At 40.1% G+C, this 23,976-nt stretch overlaps 1 protein-coding gene across 1 annotated transcript in view; it reads left to right on the top strand.

The window, feature by feature from the left end:
- Positions 1-23,976, top strand: part of GALNT18 (polypeptide N-acetylgalactosaminyltransferase 18) — a 126,112-nt gene that overhangs the window by 29,572 nt on the left and 72,564 nt on the right. The window contains exons 4-6 of the mRNA XM_027904314.1: positions 15,721-15,904; positions 16,814-17,011; positions 19,876-19,990. Of these exons, the coding sequence (XP_027760115.1) occupies positions 15,721-15,904; positions 16,814-17,011; positions 19,876-19,990 (497 nt within the window). The remainder of the gene's footprint in view (positions 1-15,720; positions 15,905-16,813; positions 17,012-19,875; positions 19,991-23,976) is intronic.

Here is a 23,976-nt window from a genome sequence, read left to right as displayed (position 1 = left end):
GATGGTTTTATACCATGTCCCGTGGCCTGGGTAGGTGAAGTCAAGCTGAATGGGGTCAGTCCCCCCTTGGCTGGGGAGCTGCAGTGTGTGGCAGGTGGGGTGGTGGCTCGGGGAGCTTCCACTGGTCCAGAGCATGGCAGTGTGTTTTAAGCAATTTGAAGTGGATCCAAGTCCTCAGCCTTTATCTGTAAGGTTTGCTGCATGGCCTAGGTCCAGGATAGCTAAATATTTGCTCACCATTTCAGGCAGAAGAACGTAGCTGACAGGTCCTTTCCTCTGGCATTACAGGGCTCTCTGTCAGAGCTCTAACAGGTCTCGGTGAAGTACACTCTTCCAAAGGAAATGCAGTCAAAATCTGCAGGATGGACTTGTACTGGAAAAGACCATTTCTGTATCACTGACACCCTAAACATTAAATATGTACAAACTTTCATCCCAATCCTGTACTGTGGGCTCAGTCTCACAAATAAATGAGCCAAGTTGTTCCCAGACCTGGAGGTGGTACATCCCCACAGCTCCATGTGCTGTGAGCTCAGGTTGTCCTGGGATGCTAGGATGAGCCTTTACTTGCTGAATGGTAAATCCCAGCCATGTGTACTTGATTACATTATGTAGTGGATATTTTAGGCTTTCAAACAGAGAGTTTTTAATGGTGATGGACCATGTAGTAGTGAAATACCAAGTTTTTATGAAGAGAAAGAAATTACTGGGTTTTAGTGAAGAGCCTTCAGTGGTGTGCCCTGATACTCCTGCTGATTTTGTTCATTACAGTGCAAATCAAACCATCGGGACAAAATAAGTTCCAAAATCAAAGCAGCAGATGGGTGGAGAAAAATAAGGCATCGTTTAATAAATATAGATGTTACATGTGGATACAGACAAGAGGAAATGAAGACATAGCTCATCCAACTTCTCATACATATTACATGCATTTGTTGCCAGCTGGTTTCAGAGGGATTTGTGAGTGCTAGTGCATATCAAATATCAGGTCCATTTCACATCATTAGGGAAGGGTAGTCCTGATGAGAGCAGAAGGATGAAGAAGGCCAGTTCATTAGGGAATGGTCACACGGAAGCAGTGGTGGTATGGTTTAGTATTGGAAGGATACACATCCCTTTGTGTGAGTTTTATCCAGTGATAACTTGTACCAAGGTCCCTAATTAATGTCTTTAGATTTACTCCCTCTCTTGCTAAGATACGAGTGATACGTTGTTTACCTACCTGAAGGGATTAAACAAGGCATGCACAAGAAGAACAAATCTTTGTTAGGATTTGATACAAAAAATCTTTTCTGAAGCACGATTGCAGCACAGCAATTTTAATTAGTTTTCACAAATGCTTCCAATTAACACCCACAGTGTTTGCTTTTTAGCTACAGAGAAGATTCACTCACATAGCAAATAAGAAAAGGAACTCTGACATAAGCTTTCATGTGCAACTTAGCTAAAAGACTGAGAGTAACTTCTTGCTAGGAGTTTGTGGTCTTTTTGCTTTTCAGAAAGTTACTTACTTTTGCTGTAGGTTTGTGGGTTTTGTTCCTCTGGATGATAATAGAAAAAAAAGAAAAAAAACCCCAACACCGTGCCATATTTTTCAGAGATGTTATGAAACCTACTGTCTCTCTGTGTTTTAATCACCCTGATTTGTCTGTGGGCAGGAATATTGAGTAGACTCCAGTTTGCAGTATTTGAACTGTGACCACTTTTTGTTTGCCTTTTCAGTCATTTTGTCTTCTTATGTTTATGGAATTTACTGGAGTTTTATTTTCCTGGTTTGAGTTCCCTAATTGGACTTGCAGCACGTGCTTCAAGTTCTTCACATGAGCTGCTGCTGTAGGTCTGGTAGCAAACCATACGACAGATCCTTTGAGAATGACTTTGCAAGTAACTCTTCTGACAAGTGTATATACACCTCTTAGGCAGAAATGTTGTGCAGAACACAAATGGTCAAGGACTGTATAAAACTGGGGCTCTTTGCCATTGAAAGGCAAAGATTTGTATGGTGATAAATGAGGCGTAATTATACTCTAATTTTAGTAAGTATATATATTGCTATATGGACTTTTTTTGGTGCTTTGTAAATTGAAGCAGCTTTTAGCTGGTGGTAGCAGGGCAGTGAACATCAAGGCAGCAGCTTCTTTGGTTTGGTCAAATGAAATGTCACCTGCTGGTTCATGTCATGGGTGAGGTGACAGTGTTGGGAGCAAGAAGTCCAAAATGTCCATGTTATTTCAATCTATCTTGCCTTCTTCCAGTGTGACACTGTGGCTCTAATTGACAGCTACGGTGTTAGTGATAGAGAGCAAGAATTTCAGAAAATGCATGAGGCTGGCTGGCTGTGTGACCTTCATATATATTTCTTAGGCCAATTCACAAAACACCACAAAAGTTTCATGTTCTCTTGCAGTCTGTTTAGGCCACTTAACACTTTCCAACATGTGGGATAGCCATGTTGCTACACAGAGTGCAATTTACACATTTGTAACTTATATCAGGGCAGATTTAGAAGTATGGGTGATGTGAGGGCCTTGGAGATGAAGGAGTCACATGTCAAGTAGCTTTTTGCTACTCAGCTTTCTGAGACACCCATGTATGAGGCTTTTTGAGCTTTGGAAAGATCACAAAAACTACTATGGAATAAATGCTGCTCAGGATTTTAAAGGTTTGGATATTAATTATAACTCTGAGTCTACTACCTTCTGGAGCAATCTCCTCCTGCGACATCATAATAAGAATATAGCTGTATAAACCCTCAAAGGTTAACCAAGATGAATTCCATACAGGAAAATGAGATCATTACGCAGTCTGAAGTTGTCAAGTGGTCTTCAATGCAATATATATTGCAATATGCAGAAAAGGTAGAAATTTAATGCTCACAGAGGGAGAGAATTTAATCATGGAATTTCATTACAGATTTAGCTGTGCAGGAAGCGTTCTTTTGAAGATGCTAAAAGGTTTAAATCTGAGAAGTCAGGCAGTAACTATTCTGAAAAAATGTGGATATACTGCAAATCAAATTGCAAATCATTGCAAATGAAAATCTAGTCCAAGGAAATTAGCCTATATCTGTGAAAAATCATTGTTCACAATGAAAGGTCAAACGGGATACTGGAAGAATTGGATAGGAGGTAGTAATTTCAAGCCTTTGAACCTCTATAATAAATGGAGTTTTGGAGGTTTGCAGTACTACAGACTGCATCATGGCTAGCTAAATGAGATACAGACAGTACTTAATCCTGTAAAAGACCTTAAAATTCCCAGGCAATGTTTTATGTAAATGTCAGGATTCAGAAGTATAATGTGTATTAAAATAATAACGTCAGTAAAAATTATGCTGGGAGCTCTTAATGAAGTCATTTAAATTTGCTGCATTTATTGAGAAAACAAAACGATATGGAAAACGTGGTAGGGAAAGGCCTGGATACAAGTGCCCATGTGTGTAGTTTTCCACATGAACAATCAGTTTGACAGATCCTGAGTTACCCTTAATTGGCAGTGACTTCTGGATCCCAAGGGTCTCTCTGCTTTGACTACAGGTGTTAAAGTGTTGTTTCAGAAGGTAAATTTTGAAGTAAAGAGCTAAAATTAAATGACAAAAAAAATTAATGAGAAAGGAAGCAAACTGAAATTATTGTAAATTCTACCAGAACACAAATGTTAATCAAAGCTGGTGTATTTAAGTATTAGTATTGGAAACTGTAATTCAAGAACATTGCTCTGGACTGTTGTTTGCTTAAAACTCAATGAAAAAAACTGAAGAAGCTATTTAAATGTTTTTGTTAAGTTTAGGCATTGTCTTCACCTGTGGATTTTTTCTTTAGGGAAATCTCCCGAGATGTAAGACATTTCAGTGCCCAGGTTGTGTTTTTGAGCTCAGTCCATTTTCTGTGCCCCCTGCCCTCAGCATCTCCGGAGCTGCTGCGCTCGGCAGCGCCGGGTGTTGGTGCGTGACCAACTCTGAGAGGGGAGCTGCTACCTGTGGAATCCCTGGCAGCAGGTCAGGAACTGTGTTTCCTTGTGATTTTCTCAGCCAGCCCCAACCAGCTCTGCTTTTGCTGACAAGCAGAGGACTTGAATCATAGAATCACAGAATCAGCCAGGTTGGAAAGGACCTCTGGGATCATCAAGTCCAACCCTTGATCCACTACCACTGTGGTTACTAGACTATGGCACTAAGTGCCACATCCAGTCTCATCTTAAAAACCTCCAGGGACAGAGAATCCTCCACTTCCCTGGGCAGCCCATTCCAATGCCTGATTACCCTCAGCCCAGCCTGCTCCCTGTAGTCCGGAGCAGGAATTGTCCTGGAAGGAACTGGTAGCTCCAGCCGTCTGCGGTGTAAAGCAGAAACACGGAGCAGCCTGAGCCTCCAGCTGCTCACTTGGGTGTAAATCCAGGAGGGAGTGCTGGAGCTGGTGGAATTCTGTCTTACTCCAGCATAGTGAAAATACACTTTTACTGCTCATATTATAAAAAAATATTGACACTACTGCCAGTTGTTTCTAGGGAGCAGGAAAGGCAAGGCTGGTGTATGTTCTTCTGTGTGCGTGTTTTGTGCAAGCAAGGTTTCCACCCTGCTGGGAGGCATACTAATAGCCACATTACCATACTTTTTTTTAAAACATACCTATGTTTTAAAAGAACATATTCCTAATTAAGCAGAATTTAACCAAATCTCTCCCAGACTGCAGTAGGAGGCTAGTAGCAGTACTGTTTCTGTATTGTGAATTGAAAAGGTATGATGAAGTTTAGTTTCAAGTTACTGCCTGGCTTATTTTTAATCCCTCACCTTATTTTTTTTTTCCCGAAGTGCATGAACAGCAATTGTAATACAACAGTTAACTCCCAAACATTTCTTTAAAACTAATGGATCAATTGTGATGAGATGCCTACAGAGAAATTTTCTATAAAAACTGATGGAAGGCTTGGAATTGCTTGTTGCATGCTGATATATCTAATCTAAAGATACAAATTCTGTGGTGCTGCATTCTCCTAAGACCTGGAGTTTGGGATTTTTAGGAAGCAGTGGATGATACAGTACTATAATAAGCAGTTTACTTGGATATCGTGTGTGCTGGATTTAGAGATTTTCCGCAGCTACCAAATGGCACAGTCCCAATACTGTGTTACTCCTAAGGAGTAAGCAAATATGCTGGGAAGGAAGGAAGCCAGAATTTGTTGCTTTAATTTGAAAATGTTCATAGTTGATTCTTCCAAAAAAACAGTTTCTATCTTTAGATGGAAACAAATCCCACAGCTCTTACGGTATCCAGACCAAATAATTTCTGATTTGAAAGGGGACTTTACAGGAGTAAAAACTGTTTGAATTTTGTCCATGCTTTTAGAAGTTTCAAAAAAGAGGAGTTGTAACTTCCAAGTTATTCAAATGATGTGAAACCCCATGACTTAAATAGCACAGTAGATACCTACCAACTCATCCCAAATGAACTTCGCAGTGGTCATGAGGTGACATTCCTCATTGTTGTGGTGGAAGTGCACAGGTAACAGCATTTACTGAAAAGTTCTCATTGACTTCAGTGATACCATTATTTCACGATGTAAACTTTTTGTTTGCAAGGGGTATTAACTGATCTACTCTTGTTTGCACTGCCAACTATACATTAGCCATTAGAAAAATGAAAAAAATTGCTTATATTGGTGTAATTTGCTTTTATTTTTCTTCTGAGAATACATCTTGTATGACTGTGGCTCTGCTGACATAAAAAAAGTCCTTTTTGTGAACTAATCCCACCTGTTGAAAAGTCCTCCTGCCCAGGCAGGTTGTATTTCTCCTTGGTGCACTGGGTGCTGTATTGCTATTGCTGTGGTGAATTGAATTCTTTTGTGAGGGACAATCCACCTTTGAAAGAGGATCACAGGTCACACATAACATGATCACAGGTAGTCAAGAAATCAATCTTTCTGACCTGGAATATGGACAGAAAATTTTGTGTCTGATGTGTAAGAATTGACTGGTGACTCTACATTTGGACAAGGTTAAAAAAACCCAAACAAACAAACCCACAAAATCAAAACAAAAGAAAAAGCATAATGAAATACTGTTATTGCTGTCCTGACCCTCGAGGAGACTTTCATAGTATCATCAGGTTTTGGGAGTGCTAGATGCTGGTTTGCTCCCAAAGAAGTAATTCTGTGCAGCAAATACAACTTCAGATTATAATTTCTGATATAAAGTAAGATTTTAATAAAAATTAATGTGGAGTGCAAGGCTAAGTCCTATTTACTAAAACCAAATTCTGCCTTTTAATGCCATCTGGCATTATTTTAAATAACTGTTAATTAGTGAATGTTATGTCATATTGTTTACTTGGGCCTGCTTTGAGTCAAGGATTGAATTGCAGAAGTCCCCCTCAAACCAGTATTCTATGATTGCTTTCTGTTTCCTCTTCCTTTTACACTCCTGTTCTCAGCTGTTAGAGAGAGGTTTGATTCATAGAGGAATATTAGCAGCTCTGTTTCATACAGTTTTAACTGCATATTTGCATATTCCATTTTTAATGTAACTGATGTGACTAATTTCCCCTGAATCCACTCCAGAAATAAAGTAGTTACACTTGGACTATTGTGTTATAATTGGCAGTTTCTTTTTCTATATGAATGTGTTATCATACCATGAACTTCCACACTGTTTCTAGGAGTCATGATTATTTATCAAGTTCACAGTACAGTGAGCAGCTTGCTGCATCCTATGGTTATAGAAATAAAGAGATTTCTGATGTGCTCTTTAGATTGTGTTCTTCTTGATTTATACAGTCTGATCTGGCTCTGTTCAGGCATTCAGTTTCTTTTTCTGAGTAGTGATTTTTATGTTTCATACACGTCCAAGAAATAGATTAGAATTAAATACTGTACATTAAAAAAAAAAGAAAGTACCTCTTGGATTACTGGAAGCAGCTGCTATCCAGCTGGGACTAGAACACATTTCTCAGGCACTCCTCTTTAACATTTAAAGGTCATTTTACAGATGAATCCAGGAACATGAAGAAATGAAATTATGAACTCAGAATTTTGGCTGAGGTTATTTCAGCAGTGTATTCTATCACTGTGTCAGCTCTGATGCACAGTCTTGGTGTTTGTATGCTTCTCACTTCATGGCCCCTTTCTAAAACTATGGTATCCAGATAAACATCAGAAGTGGTTCGTGCATCAGCTGTGATATGAATATCTGATTTCAGTGATAGTGCTTGTTCCTGACCAACCAGATTTAACCTTTGTTGTGATCACATTATTGTAGCCATGATCTATCCAGTAACAGTCCCTAAACGGGAAGCAGTCTTGCACTATAAACTGGAGTGGAATAGTGTTCCTGCTGAGATTAATTCAAGCATCCAACAATCTGTACATTGAGAGGAATAATTAAATTTATATAATTACAGGTCTGTGTTAAAAGATATTTTTCAAATTTAAACACCTTTCTGTTGACAGGATTAGGATTGCCATGAAGAAACACGTAAGCAGGCTCTGTACCTCTGCTGGTTGTGTGGCTGTTGGCAGCTGTTGGCAGTGTTTGGAAGGTGCCTGTTCCACATTTATCTCATGTTTGCATGTTCGCTGGTGTAAACACGTACACACCTACCTGGCAGTCTAAGACAAGACATTTTGTGCCTTTTTTTTTTTTTTTTTTTTTTTTTTTTTTTTTTTTTTTTTTTTTTTTTTTTTTTTTTTTTTTTTTTTTTTTTTTTTTTTTTTTTTTTTTTTTTTTTTTTTTTTTTTTTTTTTTTTTTTTTTTTTTTTTTTTTTTTTTTTTTTTTTTTTTTTTTTTTTTTTTTAATTTTTTTTTTTTTATTAGTCCTGCCTTGCTGCATTAAAGAGCTGGAAGGAATGTTCACCTAAGAGCAAATTTGTTTTCTTTTCCTCTCTTAATGTTAACACTTACCTTTAGTAAGCTCTACTCTGTGCTCAGAGATAAGCATATGAGTCTCTCCTGCTGTTAGTGGAATGGAAAGGCAGTGTTCAATTCCTTTGTTGCTGTGCATTTCTTGCATTTCTGTTGACATTAGCAAGATCTCTGGATATCAGCTGCCTCCTAATCCTGGCACAGTGATGTGGATGAGCTCTTGCATCTGCACCGAGTTCTCAGGGCTCCCCGTGGGCCATGGCTCCAGCTGCAGAACCACAGCCTTAGCGAAATGGTGCAGTGTCAATGTGCAGCCCCAGGATTTGGGAGATGTAGGTTTTTGACTCCCCTTTTGTAACTTCTGGTGGGACCTTTCAGATTCATCTGGCATCTCAGTTTATCTCTCTGTCTTGCAAAGTGTTATGAGACTCAGCTGCACATGGGCTTGGTGATACTTACGGTGGGATGCACCTTAGGACGGGAATTGAGTACTGTCTTTGAACAGTACTCAATAAATACTAAGAGGGAAATAAAACAGATTTACAGCCCTTATAATAAAGACATTACTTCAAGAGAACAGTTATTAACAAAAAGTAGCAGATGTAATATTTCTTTCTTCAGTATCCCCCTCTTCCATAACACAATGTTCACCTGTCAGAGTGTCTAAAAGATAATTTTCATAGTTCTTTCTATACTACTGGAATTTGTTAAGATGCAGCAATATTTCTAGGCAGGACCTAATGATCTGGAGAGTGGTATCCTATTTTCATGGTTGGGATTGGAACTATGCATCATTTAGAAACAAAACCAAAATGAACCCAAGTAGCTAACGTTCAAGGAATAGCTGCCAGCACGTATATCTTATACAAAGCTTGTTTTGTGTTGGGAGCTGTGTGAGTTTGTTGATTACTGTTTTGAAGTGGAATTATTTGCTGGTATGTTGTTTCTGTGCATCAGATTCCCATGACCTTACAAGAGGATTCAGTGAAACGTCCACCAAAACTCCTTCTATGCATAGACACGATGTTTGTGAAGGACCACAAAATGGACCAAAGCAGCCCCATCAAACTCTTTGAAAGCAATGTGTGTGCTTCCCACTCCTCTGTACGAGATTCTTTTGGGCATTTGAAAGAGTGTGTGCATGTGTAGGGCTGAGAGGGGAAATGTGTGTATTTTTTTTCCTTCCTTTACTGTGGGAGAAGAGTGCGGTTCGTGTGCTAGAGTAGAGAAACCCTTGGCTTGTAATCCAAGATGTGAGTTGGAATGAATTGTTGTAGGCCTCATTTATCTAAATAGACCTGAGGAGGTTTGACAGCAGCTGAGATTTTTGGCTTGCTGAATGCAAAGGTTGTGACTGTGAAAGTTCATTACTTTCTCTGGCTTTTCACGTGGAGAGCCTGAACTTCTGAGATTAGATTATGCATCTCTGTCAACAGTACAAGTTAGGTATGGTAATGGAGAAGAAGGGCTATACTGCTTTTCTGTTTTTGAGGTCTGTCCAGATCAATTCCTTGCATCACGTTGATAATTTCCCTTGGGTGGTTTATCTATTACCAGATAACATGAGGTTATTAAATACGTGTGCACAGCAAGTCCTCCTTATCTGCCTGTGCATTGTTACCCTCTGTTGCAAACACTCTCTATACACACATGCATTACAAATGACATGCTTCTATCTGGTTATAAATATTTTCCATTTGGAATTATCTGCTCCTGCTACAGAGATGAGAGGTGATCACTTGAGCATGAAAGATAAGGGACCAGAGGTAAGGAAAATAAAAACGATGAAGCACTGAGCTGCATACAAAATAAGTGACATAATCCAGTGTAGAACCCTATTAGATAAAGTGCAGCACACAGGTTCTTTTACATGCCTAGCTGCTGCCGTGAATTCGAGTTAGTACATGAATTTAGGTGGATTGCCTACAGAGGAACTGAGAGGGAAGAGAGGAGGGGTTTTGCAGCAAACCTGTTAGAACAGTCTTTCTTTGCCAGAAAGTAAGTTGGCTATGTTAATACATTCTGTTTTTCTAAAGGCTATAAAATTGTTACTGGAAGAATGGAAAAGCAGCTTTTTCTGTTCCAAAGACTTAGAGCCACAAAAAAAATCATGTAAAGAAGATGAAAAAATCTCGGTTTAAAATGAATTAATTGGCTTGTGTGAATTTTGTCTTTTTGCCAGTTTACTGGTCTTTCATGCAGCAGCAAGATGTACCTGATGAGACAGATGTTCCCAGTATGGCAGCAGCAGCCCTCATGGTGAATTGACTTCTTGTACTCTGCCAGGTGGCTGCTTTGCCTTTGTGCAGGGCAGGGGATCTGTTCTGACCTGCTGCTCAGGGTGTTCAGGAGGGCTCTGGGAACCTTGCCAGAAGCAAGCTGACCAGTGGTCTCTTGGCTCCAAAACCAGAAATCAGCTCCACTATATTCTTGCAGGTGCTGTAATGATTTGCCTTTAAAAATGTCCTTTGTGATCTAAGAAAATATCCAGCACTTTTCTTTACCTGGGGACCTGTGTCTTCTAGGCAGCTCAGTGAACATGCAGAGCTAGAGCATAAATATAAGGAATTGGCAGGATTTTGTCCCTTTCATATAACATGTCAATCCACAGTTTTTGGCACAGGCAGGCCAATTGTTAAGTTAAACCCCGTTCTGTCTTGAAAAGTAATTCCCTTCACAGTAAAAGAAGCCATGTTTGTGCCAAGTGCTCAGGTTAAAGAGACTTGTGGTAATTCCTGGGCCTTTGACATGAAAATAATTTTTTCCTCTAAGGGTAAAAGCACAAGGTTTGCAGAGATAGCAGTAACATCCAACATACGTTCTGCTGTGCCAGTGTCAGCAGGGGCTTTCAGGCTTCAGAAAATGCAGTGTTATGAGAGAGTGTTTATTTATTTATATATTTGTTATTTAAGCTCTGTTGGCAAACTTACAACTAAAAAGAGTTTTAAAAACTCAGTAAAATGCATCTGTCTCAGCAAATCATGAGTGTGGGGCTTTGTAAATGGAATTGTTCTGAGAGGTGTGAGGACTCATTTAAGAACCAGAGTGGGAGTACATTAAAGCATGAAAGTTACTGAAAGTGAGACTTACTTGGTTGTTCTTTAAGCTCCTCTATGACTGTGAGGCAGTAATTTGTTATTTATGACAATGCTGTTTGTATCAATAACTTTAAAATCTGAAGTCTGGGGACAAATCCACAAATGCTGTAGGACACTGGTGTAAGGCATCTTGTATCACTGAGCATTGAGCCTGATAACTTCTCAATTTAGGGAGAATAGAGGCTTACAAAATTCAGGCACTTTGGTTTGAGGCTGGAAGAAGATAATGATCTTCATCTACATACCACCAACAGATGGTTTCCCTCTCGAAGACCTCCCTGGGGCATATCTGAGAAATCTTTTCCATATCATGTGGCCTGCTGCAAACCCCCAGCGTTCAAAGAGGAGGCAGGGCTGTGTCCAGGTCACCCCTCTGAGCTGGGTCTGGCCACATAGGCCAAGGATGCTGCAGTGTTTCAAGGAGAGCAGTTGCATTGCCAGGGCATCTCTCAAGCCACCCTTCTCTCAGACCATATCCTGAAAGGAAGATGGCTTGTGAAGGGATTGCATCAGCTAAATGATCCCTTCATGTACAGTCTCTGTAGCTGTGGGATGCCTTCTGACTCTTTATAATCCTTGCTCTATCCTGCCCTCCTTCTGTGCTTCCTAAGAAGGCAAAGTTGCATGAAGTCTTTAGCACTGCTTTGTCATGCTGAGTAGGGAAACTTGACAAACAAAATCTTTGAGGATTTGTTAAAAGCAAACAAACAACCTCTTAGAGTGTTTGAACTTAATTATGTTAATATTAAACATAATTATGGCACGTTAATTATGTTTCCTACATTTATGAGGAGAGTTGTGCTGTGCTCTCCAGACATCTGTACCATATAGAGACAGGTGGTAGAGTGCAACAGTTCCGAGTGCCAGATCAGCACCATCTTCCCATTCCATATATGGCTGCTCTCTCACTCCAATTGCAGATATTCATTCAGCTTAGTCAAATTGAGTCCTTATATGAGGGATTCTGTGCTGAAAGGCAAATGCATCTATCTTTATAAGCTTGTTTGTTTCCATAATTAGACACTGAATCAACAGTGTATTGAAGATGACACATTTGCTTATTCTCTTTCTTCTCCCCATGGTGGCATAAAGCAGTGAAGCACAATAATTAATGAAAAAGACTGTTTATTATTCAGGCAACATCTTGAAAAGTGGAAAAAACAGAACATGGGTTAAAATGATATTGCTGATGACCATCAGTGCCATCGCAAAGTGCACGATTAGTTCTGAGGGGAGAGTCCTGTCATTCAGACCAGTTGGGCAGGGTGCTCTAAAACTGTCAAATACAATTGAACTCAGATTACTCATGCAAAAGTCAGGAAAATATGGAATGCATGAAAAAACCCGACTCAAGTATTTTGCTAGGCCATCTTTAAAGTTCTTCCCAAAATAGTGACTTTTTAAGCTTCATTTACATGTCTGCTCTGTCTTATGGCTGGGTGAAAATGATACATTTTTTTCTACTAGCCTTATCTATTCTTCTGGGAGAGTGTGCCCAGTAGGTTTTGTAAGACAAAGGGTGCACATAATGCTCTGCTCAGCACTCTGCAAAGCAAGGCTGATCTGTTTTAAATAACAAAGGCCAGAAAGTACCTGACTGCAAAAGAACTGCTCTGTCTCCTGTGGACATATTACAAAATAAGGCATTGCTTGTGGGCCCGGGGTTGAAGATTAGGTAAAATGCAGCACTTTCCTCCACCCCCTGCGGCTGATACTGAAGTCCAGGAGAAGATTCCTCCTTACTGACTGACCATGGGTAAATGTCACAGCGAGGGAAAGCAGGGACGCTCAGTATGAGGGTCAAGCAAGCTTCGTTTATTCATTATACAGTACAGCTTATATAGGATACATAATGAGATAATTAATATTCTGTAACTTAACTCTATGATTGGTAACAGCCTTAACAGTCAGCTGCAGTCACACACTGTCTCCTAGAATCTTACATACTAACTCTTTTCTTAGCTCTAATATCTATATTTACCACTAGCTTTCACATATGATTGGATGTTCACCTCTTATTTACATTCTTTTCCATGCGGCCAGACTGAGGCCTTGCTGCATTCTGCAACAGGTAAACATGCAAGGTTCCCCTGAGATCTGCTCAGGCCATTCAATGCATTTGCAAGAAGCTGCAGTGTAACCAGCAAACTGGAAGTGTGTACTGCCCAGTAAAGGTCACAGCTGTAATATGCACTGAAGTCATGCTGGTGGCAAGCCAGGATTTGGTTTCTGTTCCATTTTCACCTGTTTCCGTACTACACCTCGCTATGAAAATTATTTTGTGTTTGCTCAAGCTTATGAAGTCAGTCCACATTAGGAAAAGTATGTGACAGGAATAGCCCATTTACTGAAACAAAGAGATTGAGAGAACAATGACTCTATCAAGGCTTCTGATTTTCGAGTCCTTGATTAGAACCTACTTTCCTTTCGTATGTTTTATACTCAGTGGTGATGCTGCATTGTTGTGGCAAATAAAGCTTCCTGGTATTGCAAAGCTATGTACACCCACTCACACCAAGAAAAAAGCTTTGATCTTCATGTCTTGATATTCACCCTCCACAATGTTACATTTTGGGAATAGAGAACTGTTTTGCTCTATTTTTAGGTGGGCATAATTTCAGTAACATAAATGTCTTCTTTTGAATTTAATGTGCTGTTAGCTAGTGATTGGTTTGATAGTTTTGTGCTTGCTACAAATCTCTGTGTGTTAGGGAATGAACAATAGGAACATGTGGCTTGACGCAAGTGTGATAGAAACGAATATGTTTTTCTGACTTTATAAAGGAGAAAAAGTGTATTGATAAATAAGCAGCAAATCTAATACAAAGTAGAATAGTGTTCCATGCTATGTGTGTGAGTGGCTCATGTTGTTTGTTCCAAGCAATGCAGTCAGAGACAAACAAATTGAATAGGTATTGTCAATATAGTGCGTAAAATTCTAGGAATATATCCAATCAATTCTTAAAATACAACTGCAGTTTAAAGTACTGGGATGGATATGGTCAGCAAACTATTCTTTTTAATTCTTGTTTTTATGAAAACCTGTAAGTATCAGCACTTTTCTTTGGTATTCTCTCACTTCCATGCAGAGTTCATTTACTCAGAGGTATGTGGCATGCACAGTCCTGCAATGCCTATGGAACCAGCTGCACAGGCACCATACCTGGTGGCTGCCTGAGAATCTCTACAAAAAGGGATGAATTGAAGGAGTTTTTGTACTTGACCATCTTGCCTCTCCTCCATATCCTCAGAGAAGGAGGTCACCAAGTTCATATGGGTTGTAACAGCCTTGGGTTAGATGACCCCTTGTGAAACAGCTCTGTTAATCTTTGTCAACTTAAAGAGGACACGTCCACCTCCTTTCCAAGAATGAACATTTAACATGTGCTTGCTTTTAATTTTCGGTTGCATTAACCTTTCTAGTGTGCACGTTGTACAGATCTGTCTGAGGTGACCAGTACCAGAGTGGTTGGCTCCTTTGAGAAGCTACCTGGGATCAATGCAGAGATGTCCCCTGGTGTGTAGCTAAGAGCAAATTGCACTGCTAATGTGCAATAAACAGAAGAGAAAGTCTCATTGCTTAGGTTTAAAAGAAAAATGGTTGTATTTTGTTGGGAAGCAATTTGGGCCAGCCAACATGACGGAAGTGATATTTCCCTGCTGCACACCATTGACTGGAGGGGTGCTGCTCCTTCCTCTGCTGGGCTCTGATGCCATCCCTTGTCTGATGCAAGCCTCCCCTCTGCTCAGTGCCCCAGGGCTTTAAGCCAAATGCAGAAAAAAACCCTGCTGTTCTGTAGGGCTTAAAGCCAAAATAGGCTGAAAAAGAAGAAATAAGTGTGGTGATCCCATTTTGAAGATGGGGAATTGATTATAGAGAAGTTAAGTGGCTTGCTCAATATTTCACAGAAAGGGCTAGGCAGCCCTGAGCTTTTAATGCAGATTTGATGATACCCAGTTTAGCATTGTGGCCACAGGAGCATTATTCTGCATCACAGCAAAGACATTCCTCGATGTGTGGAGAGATTCGAAATATAAGGAACTTAATGGCACCAAGGGAGTTCTGGGTGGTACCATAACATGAACAGAACATAGCAATGCTAATAAAGAATAGCAGTGAAGAGTGTTTTCAGTTAATAATAACAGTGAATAGCATATTTCAGCTGCACATACTGTGTTTTCTCAGGTAGTGGTCTTTAAACCAGAGATATAATAGCTGTTGGTTTAAAAGTTATTATATTTTAATTCAGAATGATTCTTTTACTAGACTTTGTTGTACTGGGAAAAGAGCATAAGTCATGGAACTTTTTCGTAGAGACAGAAAAGAGTTGTCAAAGTTCAGAAAAAAAGAGGAAAAATAATTAATTTTATTCTTACTCCTTTTTTTTCTTGAAATACTAGTAGAGAAAGTTCACAGGTGTTAGGTGGGCATAATTTTTTCTGGAAATATAAGATAGTTATCTTGTTTGTTGTTAAAGTAATATAACATGCACTTATGTAGCTATGGGACTTTATTTTCTGGCATGTTGATGTTAAACACTGCCAAGATTCTGATGTCAGTCATATAGGCTAAATAGTTACATCTGAAATTTTTTTATTACTATACAATTTCTGGTCCTTCTACTTTCTGTCTGCCCTCTTTTATACTATTTCAGAATTCTTAGTAGTTGTGTGAAGACCACTCCCATTTTGCTGAAAGAACAGATTTTTGCATCTTGTTGAGCTGATACTTTCTGTTAACACCCAATTCTTTCCTTTCTACAGAAGAACTCAAGGAGAAGCTGCAGAAGTATGTTGATGAAGTGAATGCCCACAAGCCTGGCTTCATCAAGGTCGTCCGACACACCAAGCAAGAGGGGCTGATCCGGTCTCGAGTGAGTGGATGGAGAGTTGCCACAGCACCAGTAGTCGCTCTCTTTGATGCCCATGTGGAATTCAATGTGGGATGGTATGTGTCTCCTTGAATTTTTCTGACCAAGGGACCTTTTCCAAGCACTGATTATAAATTCCTGAATGGCATTCCTCTTGCATATAGAGGGTGAGTTAGCATTCTGATCTTCTCAAAGGAGATTCAGACACAGCCATGGACACAAGCATGAAAAATGTGTTTGTGCTGTGTAACATGATCTAAACCCATTTTTATGGTTTGAGTTATCTGCTCATCTAGTGTCAGTGTATTAAAATGATATGGGAAAGCTGCACGTTAAAAATCTCCCCCAATAACATAGCCCATTGCCCATGAGGGCAAATTTATCTTCTTTTCATTAAAAATATTACAATTCCTTTATGTTCTGCAGTGTAAACAAACTATTATTTTGGCTCGGAGGTTGCCACTCTGTAAAAGTAGACATAACTAAAATAATTTATTTTATATTTGCTCAGTCTGGATTTAATATCTCCATTGCTCCTTAAGTAAAAATGATGGTAAGAAGGCAGGAGCTTCTGTCCTTAGGATAGATCTATTATTAACTCTGATCTTGATGTCCTTGATAATATTGAGAGCCTGAAGTTATCATTATTTGGTAGTGAGGGTATAAATGCTCTATGATATGCAGATACTCATTTCTTCCATCCACCAGCTCACATCAAGGTTAACAACAGGGCATCCTAGAGAAGATATTGCAGTGTTATCTTGGGCCAGATCCTGCTCTGTCAAAACTCCATCTCAAAGCAAAGGGAGCTCTAAATGGGTAACATCTTTGGACTTTGCCCCTTCTGAACTATACAGCATAAGCTGCTGTGGTGGGGGGACTAGGTGATCTTTAAAGGCACCTTCCAACCCAAAGTATTCTATGATTTCCATCAGTGTTATTCATTTCTGATTTAATCTTAACACCTTTTTTTTTTTTTCCCCTAGGGCTGAACCAGTGCTCACTAGGATAAAAGAAAACAGAAAAAGAGTAATTTCTCCTTCATTTGATAACATTAAATATGATAATTTTGAAATAGAGGAGTATCCCCTCTCAGCACAGGGGTTTGACTGGGAGCTGTGGTGCCGATACCTGAACCCTCCTAAGTCATGGTGGAAACTGGAGAACACAACTGCTCCAATAAGGTAACTGTGGACTAGATTAGTGTGTCACTGATAATGCTCACAGGTGCTGAGTGGTCTCAGCTATGTAATAGGTTTTCCTGACTGTAATGTTAAATTATTCACACGTCCTTGAGCTGTCCTCTTCAACTTTTGTCCTTGAACCATACATAGTCTTCATGAAAAAAACTGGTTTTCAGTAATCTTTTAAAAGGTTTCCTTCCAAAGTGAAAAGGTAGATATGAATTTTCAGCAGGACTGCTTTCTCCAAATGTCTTGTCTGCTAATTGAGTGTTAATGGGTCAGAAATGGAACTTTTTTTGCAAATATGTTATATAAACAGAACTAATCCGACAGCTGTATTCTTTATAACACTGTCCTGTAGCTTCACAGGTGTGTTATGTCCTAGGATTTAATGTTTTGTCATTGGTAGTGTGTGAGCAAAGACTGTATTAGATCCTTGCCTTGGGACAATCTAGCTCTGTACTTTCTTATCATGTCTAGAGTGTTGTTATGCTGCTACAGAACAATGTCCCTGTCTCAGGGAGGGCAGTAGTTACCTCTGAACCCGCTCAGCAGCTCTGCTGAGATTCCAGGCCTTTCTTGTAGATACTCATTCATACGAAGGATGCCACTGGTACCTGTACTCTGGCTCACTGCAGAAAGAAAGGGTGAAGCCTGTTTTCACCATCTCCAAAGCAGAACCTCAAACAGCAGAGGCAGCACAAGGGGACCATCACTACCAACCAGTTACATGGAGTTAGTGTGAGGGGTATTTTTCGTCCAGTCGTTCTGTCCTTTCTGGCAGGCACTTTTCTCAGGAGCTGTTGGCTTAAACACTCTGAACTGCACTGACCCATGTGCTGGGCTTTAGAACAGGACCTAGGATTGGAAAGTAGGAGATAAAAATTAACAGGTTTGCCACTGACATATGTAAAAAGGGGTGATAATTTCCATATCATTAGAAACAGTTATCAGTGTTATTGAACTCTGTCAATGGTATAAAAATATTCCTATGAAGACAGGCTGAGAGAATTGGGTTTGTTCAGCCTGGAGAAGAAAATTCTCGGGGGGGATTTATAGCACTTTCCAGTACCTAAAAGATGGCTTCAAGAGAGCTGATAAGAGACTTTTGACAAAAGCAGGTAGTGATAGAAACAGGGGGAATGGCTTTAAACAGAAAGAGGGAAGATCAGATATTAGGAAGCTTTTCTTAACTGTGAGGGTGGTGAGACATTAGAACAGTTTGCCCAGAGAAGCTGTGGCTGCTCCATCCCTGGAAGTGTTCAAGGCCAGATTGAATGGGGCTCTGAGCAAGCTGATCTAGTTGAAGGTGTCCCTGTCCATGTCAGGGTGTTAGAACTAGATGAACTTTATGACCCCTTCCAAGACATTCTATGATTCTGTGATTCTATGATTAATTATATAGATCTTTTTATTATTGTGACTTTAAAAATTAAAAGTATTTAAAGTATTTAAACACAGAATAAAGAGGAAATGTCCTTTTTCATTTTATCCCCAAACTCTGTTTTTTTGTGAGGATTGGGGAGTTAATTTTCTTTATAAATATTGGAGGTTTAGGTTTTTTCCCTAGCCCTTTCCCTGGCACCTTTTATTCAGTGGAATATGCTGCATTTGTGTGTTGGATAATTAAAACAAACCAACAAACACAGCCATGTGTATTGATTGATGGCTACTATCATGCCTCCAATATGCTTTGAGAATTATAACAAAGGGAAGCAAGTACTCTGAGAAATACTTTAAAAGAGCACCAAAAGCAAGAGTATCTTGTCATATAAGAAAAATAACTTTTGAAGTGATGCTAACTACTTTTTTCTTCATTAATAAATGCATCTGAGACAGTCTTTCATTGTTATAAAGTGGTTATTATGGCCCTTAAAATCATAAATATATAGATTTCTGTAGGATATTACAATTTGTGATTAAGGAAGACATCCTATAATCTGTTTGAAAGCAGATGTCTACATTTACTGTAGCTTGAGTGTTCCCAATAAAAGCAGGATGATTTCCCCTGTCCTGTTAATTAATATCTTGGTGTTACCAGAGTGCATGATACCAGCATAATAATCAGAAAAGACATTTTTATTTCTTGCTCCTGTATATTAGAAGATAGGAGAAAAATGAAAAGGCTCAATGACTTTGTGTTCTTCTCCAGGGCATCTCATAAAGGTGAAGTTGTAGTCTCTGTGCCTGAACTCTTATTAAGACTGGCTCAGTGTAGTAAAAACTGGTTGGTTCAAATTATGACATAAGTAGAGCTTACTGATTCAGTAAAGATATGTGATGTGTTTAAATTTGGCCCAAGACAATGAGCTAATGTTACAGTATGCTGGTAAGGGCAGACATTTCTTGATTCAGTATTAGAAAACCTTATCTGGATGGTCCTATTCAAGAAATAATATCTTTTTTTTTTTTTTCATAAGCTTACAGACACAAGTTTTCTTAGCTCTAGATGAAACTGACTTCTAACTAAACACACAAAACTGCTCATCAGTAGGTATCCTTTGAAATTATCACAGACAAGGAACTTGAGGACTTAGCAGGGACAGAGACTAGAATGGCTGGTGTCTCAGAAACAAAGCTGGGATTCCTGGATTTAGTATTGTTAGCTCTGAAATCCTGTCTGTTCTGGTGAATATGTATGTGCAATAATTTTTAATCTATTCTCCTTCAATGGCACTTACTTCACTTTAGAATTAAGAATATTCAGAGGCAAGGCTAAACAAATCTGTTTGAGAAATACCTCCCTAAGAATCTGTTTTTATTCACCATTTTACTCAGCAATTATAAATATCATCTATGTGTGAATAATAAAATTGTTCATAATCTATCTGCTAATTTTGGTTGCTGCTGGCTTGTTCTTCCAGAAGTCCTGCATTGATTGGGTGCTTCATCGTAGACAGAGAATACTTCCAAGAGATTGGATTACTGGATGAAGGCATGGAAGTATATGGAGGAGAGAATGTAGAGCTTGGAATCAGGGTAAGGCACATAGTTAGCCAACACTGGTGTCTTACATTTAAAATACAGCTTGTTTTTTATTACAGGGGGGAAACAGTAAAAAATGTATGCAAAGGAGATCCACTGATCTGCAAACAGATGAATTTAGTTTTTGAGGAGGAAGGAGAGAGAGGAAAAGAAAAAGCTTCATATCTTTTTAAAAAACTTAATCAGGGACGAGGGTAAAAATGCAGAATTTTAGGATTATTCTTTCATTCGCGTAACAAGGCTAGAATTCTGCGGAGATGATACCTGAAACCCCCTGCTTACCTGTGATCCCACACTCCGTAAGGAGGATGGTTTCTCACAGGCGTGATGAGAAAAACCTTTCTAGATTACTCGGTTTATTTAAATTAGGAAAATCCCTGTGGAGCAAAGTGGAATACAGAGGCATTTATGCTGCCTTCCAGAGGAAAGGGAATTAAGATATTCATAAAGCGCATAAATGCACATATTTTCTTTTTCCACTGTATGCTCTTCACGTATTTACTCTATGCACTAATCTGTGTGATTTGTGTGTTTTCTCTTTATCTCTTCACAGCTAAATACCATTCTGAAAATACAGTGCTGTTCTGTTTGAGAATCTCTCAGGTTTTTTATACAAGAGAAATTCATAGATACATAGGTGGTAATGAAAAATGGTGCAGTGTGTGTTATAAAACTAAATTCTGAACCCTGCTATGAAACCTTGGTGGAAGCTAACATTGTATTTTGGACCTTTGAGTTGCCAGAATAAAAGCATGCTGTTGTACAATAGCAAAATAAGGAACTTATTTTAAGAATATAGAATTCTCTGCTGAGACTGCAAGATATAACAAAAAATGCTCGTTCTTACTTCTGGTTCCTTGAGATTCTTTTTCTTCTGCCTGTCAGGGATAAAGTGTTATTTCAGCAAGAGTGAAGCACAGATCCCCTTTCAGTTACATTGGAGCACTTTTTTAAGGAAAGACAGAGTGAAATGGAAGACTGCTTCTTTTAACAACACCATTCTTCTCACTGTGAGGGCTAGAGAGCTGCCTTCTGTTCCCAAAACCTTGTTTTGCAGCTCAGTGTTGCGATGATTTTTCTGTTCTTTTTTCATCTGGCAAAGCTATTGCCTCCTCTTGAGTGAAAGGAGTTTCCTCTTGGTTTGCATCATGAGATGATGCTCTCTGGTCTGCTGTTCTTAGCCTTGCAGGAGCTGATTGGGAAGAGTATGTTGATAGACAAGACCAGAGAGACACAAATGTCTGAATAATTGAAACTTTGGAGTAGACTGGATCACTGGAATAAGGCCTGACACTGCTCTGATTTCCTTACGGCTTTTTGTCTGTCTCCAAGGAAGCAGTGCCTGACCTACATAAAATACTTTCATCTGTAACAGATTATAGTGTGCAAGGTGGCATAATATATGCTGCCTTATCTGACTTTATTGTGCCTTGGATCTGTGTTCCTGGCTGTATGAAAACAAATTACTGAGTTGTAATGAATAGGTTTTTTTAGCAGTTTATTACCAACTCTTCTCACAGTTCTCAATGTATTCCAGATAATATAAGGATAAGGCTGAGAGGAGACCTTATTGCTGTCTTCAGCATCCTCATGAGGGGAAGCAGAGGACAGGTATCTCTTCACCCTCATGACCAGTGACAGGGCTCAAGAAAACAGCATGAAGCTGAGTCGGGGGGGTTAGGACTTGATATCAGGAAAAAGTGTTTCACCCAGAGGGTGGTTGGGCACTGGAACAGGCTCCCCAGGGAAGTGGTCACAACACCAAGCCTGTCTGAGTTCAGGAAGCCTTTGGATGATGCTCTCAGGCCCATGCTGTGACTCTTAGGGTGTCCTGTATAGGGCCAGGAGCTGGACTCTGATCCTGATGGATCCCTTCTGACTCAGCACATTCTGTGATCCTATGATGAATGTACAAGGCAATATTCAAGCTTTTGGGAAGCACAGTATTATTTCTACAGATGTTAAGTTTGGAAAGCAAGGTCCTTCCCTCAGCCACCTGCTTCTGGTGCACACCTGGGGCCACACACTACAAGGTACAGGTGGCTACCTCAAATGAGTTCTCATATTATGGTGGGGAGCCATGGCATTCAGGGGCATCCTAAGCACTTCTCCCTAGAGGTGCAGCTCCCAGGGGCTGCCTGTCATTTCCTGTGGATCATCATGGCTAGGCTTCGCGAACGAAGATTTGAGAAGGGCTCTACCCACGCTTGCTACAAGCGCGCTGATGGTTAAAAAGGCCAATGTGAGATAGACAAGTCCGGTTGCAGAACATACAGCAGAAAGACTCCCCAGGTGATATCGACGAGACACCATTCTTTCTGCGTTGTCTTTTCTCCTCGAGAGTGATCCTGCGTGTGTTCTCAAAAGCAGCAGCAGTGTTATAGATGGTGTGTCTCCAGGCCTCCCGATTGGAGGCCAGGGTAGACCAATGGTGGTGATCAATATGGCCAAGGCTGAGGGATTGTTTCAGGCAGTCCTTGTATCTCCTCTTCTTCAAGCTGACTTCCAGACCAAAAAGCTCAGCAGCCTCTGCAAAGCAGGATGTTAAACGCTGCAGAGCTACTTCTGTGTGGGTGACGAGGGCAGCATCATCAGCATAAAGCAGCTCACGGACAAGATGGTTTAAGTTCTTAGTGTGGGCCTTCAGTCGCCTTAGGTTGAATAGGCTCCCATCAGTACGATATCGAATGTAGACACCGTTTTCATCATCGAGGTCTGCCGTGGCCCTTTGGAGCATCATGCTGAAGAAGATCGTGAATAAGGTTGGTGCGAGAACGCAGCCTTGCTTCACACCACTGGCTATTGGAAACGGCTCAGAAAGTGCGTCCCCATATCTGACTTGACCGCGCTGGTCCTCATGAAGTGAGATGATCATTTTGAGGAACTTGAGAGGAAATCCTAAACGTTCCAAAATCTGCCACAGACCTTTTCTGCTCACAGTGTCGAAAGCCTTGGTGAGATCAACAAAGGTAACATAGAGTCCTTTGTTCTGTTCCCGACACTTCTCTTGCAGTTGTCTGAGAACAAATACCGTATCTGTGGCACCTCTGTTGGCTCGAAAACCACATTGGCTTTCAGGTAGAAGATCTTCTGCTATGGTGGGTATTAGTCTGTTCAAAAGAATTCTTGCAAGGATTTTACCAGCAATGGAGAGCAGAGTAATACCTCGGTGATTTGAGCAGTCTGATTTATCTCCTTTCCTCTTGTAAAAGGTGACGATGACAGCGTCACGAAGGTTTGAAGGCAGTTCACCTCGTTCCCAGCAGCGCACCACAAATTCGTGAAACTTAACATGGAGTGCTTCCAGATTCCAGGTGGGATTCCATCAACCCCAGCTGCCTTGCCAATTTTCACCTGCTGTATTGCTTTAAGAGTTTCTCCCATGGTGGGGGCAGTCTCCAGTTCTGTTTTCACTGGTTGTTGTGAAATGTACTGTATTGCTGAGTCCTGAACTACACAACTAGTACTGAAGAGAGTCTGGAAGTGTTCAGACCATCGATTCAAAATGGAAACTTTATCTGTGAGAAGCGTTTGGCCATCTGCACTGAGTAGAGGGCTTTGAACCTGGTGTGTAGGACCGTAGGCTGTTTTCAGAGCCTCATAGAATCCCCTGTAATCCCCTGTATCTGCGCATAATTGGTTTTTTTCCCCAAGATTGGTCCACCACTTGTTCTGTATGTCACGAAGTTTCTGTTGTAGCTTGCTGCATGCGAGTCGAAAGGTTGCTTTTCTTATATGACAAGATGGCTGAGCAATATGGGCTTGGTGAGCAGTTCTCTTCTTACTCAACAATTCCTGGATCTCATGATTGTTTTCATCAAACCAGTCCTTGTTTTTCTTAAAGGAGAACCCTAAGGATTCTTCAGAGGACTGCAGAACGCTATTTTTAATAAGTTGCCAAAGTGCTTTGGGAGAGGGATCTGTGGAATGAACTTCGAGCCTGGATTGGAGATTTGCCTGGAAACTGTCCCTTACTGTAG

The sequence above is a fragment of the Empidonax traillii genome, unplaced genomic scaffold (assembly GCF_003031625.1).
Source record: "Empidonax traillii isolate 1590-97213 ecotype Southwest subspecies unplaced genomic scaffold, ASM303162v1 scaffold1039:size287584, whole genome shotgun sequence".
NCBI lineage: Eukaryota > Metazoa > Chordata > Aves > Passeriformes > Tyrannidae > Empidonax > Empidonax traillii.
This window is presented reverse-complemented; position numbering and strand designations above follow the sequence as displayed.